The sequence below is a fragment of the Crocodylus porosus genome, unplaced genomic scaffold, assembly GCF_001723895.1.
Source record: "Crocodylus porosus isolate Cpor-Errol unplaced genomic scaffold, CroPor_comp1, whole genome shotgun sequence".
NCBI classification, from domain to species: Eukaryota; Metazoa; Chordata; order Crocodylia; family Crocodylidae; genus Crocodylus; species Crocodylus porosus.
Genome location: NW_017728907.1, coordinates 38,030,211 through 38,036,885, shown reverse-complemented (window position 1 = coordinate 38,036,885; position 6,675 = coordinate 38,030,211). Strand labels below are relative to the sequence as shown.

The 6,675-nt window shown below is 45.1% G+C and overlaps 2 protein-coding genes across 2 annotated transcripts in view; both read right to left on the bottom strand.

The window, feature by feature from the left end:
• The window catches only part of CUNH1orf52 (chromosome unknown C1orf52 homolog), a 3,625-nt gene extending 3,485 nt beyond the window's left edge, over positions 1-140 (bottom strand). The window contains exon 1 of the mRNA XM_019531163.1: positions 1-140. This exon is cut by the window's left edge and continues 148 nt beyond it. Coding sequence (XP_019386708.1) covers positions 1-101 — 101 coding nt within the window. The 5' untranslated portion in view covers positions 102-140.
• Positions 141-3,626: 3,486 nt separating this feature from the next.
• The window catches only part of BCL10 (B-cell CLL/lymphoma 10), an 11,972-nt gene continuing 8,923 nt past the window's right edge, over positions 3,627-6,675 (bottom strand). Inside the window, exon 3 of the mRNA XM_019530603.1 lies at positions 3,627-4,740. Coding sequence (XP_019386148.1) covers positions 4,373-4,740 — 368 coding nt within the window. The 3' untranslated portion in view covers positions 3,627-4,372. The remainder of the gene's footprint in view (positions 4,741-6,675) is intronic.

The following is a 6,675-nucleotide window of genomic DNA, read 5'->3' as shown; positions in this document are numbered from 1 at the left end:
CCCGCGGGCCCGGCCGACTCCGAGTCCGACGAGTCCGAGCTGCTGCTGCCGCTGCCGTAGGCCGCGAAGTAGCCGAGCGGATCCTTTCCCTCCGCCGCCATGGCGGGGCCTGGCCGGGCCGGGCCGGGCAGCCCGCGCGGAAACGCGGCCCCGCCGGGCCGGGCCGTTAGAAGCGGCAGCCGCTGGGAGCCCAAAGGCTCCTGGCTCCGGGGCAGGCGGAGCTCGGCTGCGCCCGGTCTGGGCCTCCTCGCTAGCAGGGCGGAGCCGTTTCGGAGGCCGCCCCCTCGTGTGCACTGTTTGGGCCACAGAGAAACGGGAGCTCAGGCCGGAGGCCTCAGCTTAGGTCGTGACCCCGCCGGGCAGCGCTTCCTGCCACGCGCGCCCCTCTCGCCTCCCCGACCGCAAGGAGGCTTCAGTCCGCCCGAGGTCAGCTCGTGCCATTGCACGATTCTCGAGGCATTTCCCGTAGCTTGGGCAGGTCCAAAACCGAGGCGGTTTCGCTTGCCTGTCACACGGTAACCGCTGTGGTCTGCCAGGACCTTCTTTAGAGAGAACTAAACCATGAACCACCTCAACCTTTCTCAGTGCCTCCTGCCCATTGAATCGAAGCGAATCACACTGCATAGAAACGGGTCCATGCGGCCCCATACTCTGGTCTCAAGTACCAGGTGCTTTATAGAGTAGGGGTGCTGCATGTAAGGGCTGAGAGCTGGATCGGGCAAACTCCTTTGGCCTGTGGGGCCCTCAGGGAAGCCGAGAATTTGGGCTGTGCAAAAACAGCACTTCTGCTTTGAGGGAACAGTGTTTCATATCAAGTTGCGTTTCATTTTGAAGCACTTCAAAATGTTTCGAGTGCCTTTGTTCTGTTTTGAAGGCTTTTGTTTCATTTCAATTTCACTGTTTCGAGCTAAAACACATTGAAACAGCTTTGAAACAAAACATGGGAAATTTTGCACAGCCCTGAGAATCCACCCAATTATACGCACCAACTCTACCAGAACTATTCAAGCTTTTGCCCTGTGGGCAGGAGTGGCACAGCTAGCAGCCTGCAAGGCACCAAGGGGCCTGAAATTTGGCGGCAGGGGAATACCAATTACTGCTGCCACTACCCCCCCCACTACCAAACTCTTGGACCCATGGAGAGCCATGTGGGCCAGAGGACCTGGCTGACTCCAAGGCTATAGAGCACCCCCACTCTACATCCTGTGGCAGGACATTTCCTATGCTAAATTATGCACTGCAACCTGCTCCTTTTCTAATTAGTTTCCCATATGCTTGAAGGTTTGTGGTTTTATCAGCTGAATAAAATTGTTTCAACTAAATAAGGAAATGGGCTCATAGTAGCTATGCATTAGTCCTAAAAGTAACAACCACAGGCCTAAATTCATTTCTAGCCCCTCACCTTCTCTCCAACAGCACTGGAGGAGGAAGACCATTCAGCTGGTGGACAAATGGATCAGTGAGTGCTTAACCTTTTTTCAGTCAAATCAGGTTATACCAATTAGATACCTATTCCCATAAGCATCTGTTCTGAGACACAGAATTGACAACATTTTCTTGCATTGTTCTCTAAATTAAACCAGGTAAGTCAGCCTGTTGAAAAAAATATATGGGTACTTAGGGTGGGTGCCTCAGACCAAAAGACAATGTTTATTTATTTATTTCAATTTTTAAAATAATAGTTGTGGAGAAGTACCAAATAGACAAGTATGCAAAATTTTTTATTTCATGATAAAAATCTCACATTTAAAAGTACACCAATTCCAAGTATTTGGTCATATTATACACATTTGTTTAAACAGTGATCACCGCACGTGTAGACTGTGCAGTATACATCATATTCGTTACTGGTATTTGTTCAAGATTTGTTAGCTAACTAATACCTATCTTGAACTGATACATATTCTTGCTTTATGAGGGGTCCCAACCTCCCTCTCATTTAAGGAAATTCCAAAAGGGGGTGGGAGAGGATGAATTTAACACAGAATATTATCTTATCCAAAATTAAGCACCTCAGCTCCTATGCATTTCCTCCTGCTCCCAAAGGAGTTTTTCTGTTTTTAAGAGGAAGGGCATTGGTTGGTCCCTGGAAGTGAAGAGAATTCTCAGGATTAGCTCCAGGCTTAGTTTGTAAGCACAAGTTCCACAAACCCTTCCAACAAGGGAACTCCAAAATAAATTATGAGATTTTATGAATTATGCAGGTAAAGGTAACTGGAATGTTCAAATTGGAGGGGCATTTAAACATGCACAACTCCAGCCCAAGTCAATGGGATCTGCAGGTTTTTTAAAACCAGACACAAAGGGCCAATTTTTTTCAAAGGTATTTAAGCATATAATGCCCATTACAGTTAGTACTGGAGTATCCCTGAAAAATCTATCCCAGCATGTCTTAAATAGATGAGAAACAGAAGAAGACTGCTATATACATTAATAAGAGCCCGTATTTGTTGTCACATGCAAGCTTCTTCGTTAATATACTCGAGATGTTTCCATAGAATAATCTCCTTAATCTCGACAGACCTGCACACATTTACAGGCCACTCTGCTGGCTGTGCTGAGGCCCAAGACATCAGCCTCCTTTAGGCCTCTGCAACACCAGAACCAGGATTAGAAAAGGAACATGGGCTTCAGAAAAAGCAGAACACTCCTGCAATAGTGCTTATACCAGCATTAGAATATTTTAAATATCCAACCTCAACTGAACTTGATAAACTAAAACAGTCCTTTAAAATATGCCTAAGAGCACTTTTCTCACTGCATACATAAGGTTAAGCTTCATTCTGCATTTGTACACTTGATCATATCAACAGTCAGTTTTACAAAGCGAGTATTAGAACTGAAGAGATGTAAAGCACATGGTACCATAGCTGGCAATCTGAGAACTCTCCCATGTTAAAAATAATTTTAAAACTATGTTTTGGACTCTAAGCCACTTGCAATGTAAACGTGCTACTATATGGTGTGAATTTAACCACCTGGACTGCAAAACAACCCCTCAGTCTTCTGAGTAGTTTAGAGTGGTTACAGTACCTTACATTCTTTTCTAGAATTCATGACAATTCATTTTAAAAGTGCGACTCAAGCCAGTTATTTTGATATTTTACATAAAAAACATGATTTGGAGCCATGTGAAAGCATATTTAGCATATGCTAAACCAAATTAAAGTGATATCTGCATACTTTTCACTTTCATATCATCTGGATAAAGAGAGTTTGGAAAACTAAACAGAATTATTTGGAAATAAGCATCAACATACTGCTACAGAGGGGCAAATTCTGGCTTGGCAATGAGTAGGGACCTAAAGAAATTGCGACTGCGCATATTTACAGAAACTGCAATTTTGGGCAGGCTCTGCAATTTTGGCAAGCTTGCTACAAAACATTATTTAGTGGCAAGAGAAAAGGTTGGGAAGTCCTGCAGTCTTAGAGCACACAGGGAAGGGAGAGGGGCAAGGCAGGTCTGGCTGCAGCAGGAGGCACAGAGGCTGCCTCCACATCTGCTGTGAGCAAACCTGCCGCCCCACCCCCAGTTTAAGACTACATAGCTTCCTGGCCTTTTCTCTGCCTGCCAGCAAACTGGGGGGCAAGACTGTCTGCACTGTGGTAGGGTTTGGGGAGTTCTATTTTGCAGCAAGCCCACCAAAATTGCAGAGCCTGCCACTTAGGGATGGCACAAAACTGTGGCTTAATTACCTTGATTAAGCCATGGGAAGCCACTAATCTACACTTAATAAATGTATTAGTGGCTTCCCCAGGCTTAAATCAGGCTAATTAAGCTGCGGGTTGGGCAACACTGGGGAGGGGTGGGACTGATGGGGCTCCTTGGCCAAAGGCATGGTGCCACGCTCAGCCCGTCAAAATGGCAGCCAGCCCTAGGATCTGCCACAAAAATGGCTGGCCACTTCCTTAAGTTTGGTAGATCTCTAACAATGAGAGCTTCACATAAGGTTGGAGGCAGAGTTTCTCTCACACAGAAAAATAAGACTGTTAAACAAATTTAAACATTTAGAAACAGTAGAAAATTAGAATTCTAAAGTAATCTGCTTTTTTACAGGTTCTTTTTTAGCCTTCTTTTTTTCTTTGATTTTTCACAAAAATATACAATACAGCAGATTCCAGTAGTGCAGCTCAAGTATTTGCAGCCAAAGTTAAAATATGAAACCCAAAATATCAAGTTAAAACTAAAGTACAGCACCAGTGACGTTTTTAAGGCTTCCAAAAAGTAATGAAAACATTAGACAAAAGAGCTTTTTAAAAAAAAGATGTGTTGCAAATCACACACTATTTGTGCTAATTTGCAATTTCCACACCTATTCAAGCAGTGGACTCTTTGAAAGAAAAGGCTTTAAAAAAAAAGTATCACTGAAGATCACTGCGGTAGAAGAGAACGTGATCTCAAAGGCAGGAAAAGATTGTCACTTGAGCTGGTACAGGCTTCTTGTTGTTCAGACTGCAGATCTGGAGGAAGAGGGGGTCCTCCAGGATCCCCAGGTCCTGGAAGAGTGGCTGAGAAAACTGTATTTTCTGCACTTCCCATTTCCACAACTGGTAGATTCATTGAACGAAGAGATGCAGCAGACATAAAGGCAGCTGTACTGAACTCTTCTTCTGTAAGATAAACATGGGTGGGTTCTTTGCCTTTTATTTTTTCATAGAAATTCGATTCATCAGAATATGACCTAGAAAGATTATTTGTTCCTCCATACAGTGAGGTCATACAGGTGCTACAGCTTAGACCTGCAATAAAAACCAGATTAAGTCTTATTACAAAACATTACATACTTAGGTTGCTTCTGCTTGTCTATTATTTCAGTGACATTAAGATTCCAATAGCCTTCCAGCTAGAGCAAGTATTAATGTTTTATCTGTGGGGATCACTTACTTTGGATTGCCTTGTAGGTCTGTCAGCTTTCCTCCCAACTTTGATTTTGTTAAATTCCCTTTGCAATTGACTACTTAAACACTGTAAACCCATGCACTCGAATTCTAGCCTAATCTGTCTTAGGGGAGTGAGTGGAGGGAGGAGAATCAGAATTCTTTTCCTCTTTCTGTTGCAGGGTTTCCCATGCTCCGACACACCTTCTCATACCAAAAATGGCAGGTACAAGATTTTTACAGCATTACAGCTGAACAGATTGAACTATCTCCTACCATTCTTCAAGAATTTAACATCAGAAGTAGCTTTGGGATCTTTGTTATTAGGGGATTTCAAAACTGGTGGATAAATGTAGATACTGGAGCTCAACTATGAAGCAGCCAGTTATTTACAAGTGCAGAGAAGAGAAGCACATAACCCAGTAACTGCTCAGTACCTGTGAAAAGTAGGCTACTTAAATTAATGTTTAGAAGCCTTAGCTTGGGCTCTGAATTCATGATCTGCAAAGAGCTGTACCTTGTAGGAGACCATGGCTCATCAGCAGGGATCTGGGAGTTCACTTCGCTGCAGAAAAAACAGGATTTTCTCCTTTACAGAAGAAAAACCTGTGACACCGCAGGTTTCCCCTTGCAGGCTGACAGTGTTCCAGCCTGCAAGGGGCTACTTGGGGCTGAGGGGGAGTAGGAAGCAGCAATCGCCACATGCATGTGCATGCACACACATGCACATGACAGGCAGGCAGTGTGGTGGAGAGCAGCTCCCACAGCTCACTCCAGGTGAGTCTATGGGGGCAAGGGTGGCACAGGTGACACATAGAGGGTCATGGGCCCCCTCAGATTTCTGTGTCCATGGCGGGGCACAGGGCTGCAGCCTAGCTGGACCAGCTCTGGGCAGGAGCTGCCTCTGCTACCCAGTAGGCAGGACCTAGCACAGGAAGGACTGCCATGCTGCCACTGCTGCCAAGGTGAGGTGCAAACCTCCATGCTGCCACTGTTGCTGTGCCTCACCTTGGCAGTGTGGCAGTCCCTCCCACATCAGGTTTTGCCCGCTGGGCTGCGGAAGCAGCTCCAGAGCTGGTCTGGTCCAGCTGCAGCCCTGGTGTGGGTGCAGAAATCTGGGGGGGGGTACATGCACCCCCTTACATTGCCTGTCCCCACCATGCATCACCTGTGGTTACTTCCCTCCGTTCCTCACACACCGGGGGGGCTGGGATCTGGAGGCAGCAGATTGAGAGTAAGAGGCACCAGCGGGGCTGGGGGAGCTGTAGGTTGGGAGGTGCAACAGCATGAGTAGGGGAAGGGCAGCATATCAGGGCTGCTCAGCCCCACAAAGCAGCAAGGGGGACTGCCACAGCTGGATTGTCCTGGCAAAAGAAGGAGGCAGAGAGAGCTCTGATTTTCCATGATAAAAATCCCAAAATCAAATACCAAAATGTGTAGGTATTTAGAATTTATTTTATTATAGCAATTGAGGCACTGGTAGGCTTCCAAATTGCTTTAAAATTGTAAATATATATTAATAAAACACTGTATTCAACTGATACCTATCTATATAGTAGTGTTTTATTTAAATTGCAGAAAAATGTGTATTTTAGGCTTTTTAAAATCAGAGAACTGAGATTGTTTATCAGAGAATTTGGGATTTTTAAAACAGAAAAAAACCTCAGGAACCCAGCTCATCAGACAGTTAACTTTAATGCGTCTTTTCTAGACCAATGAAAAACAAGTGTTCCCTGAAAAAGGATTCACTTTGAGAAAGACAAGGCTTCACAAATGAAGGTGGTTTCTCCTTACCAT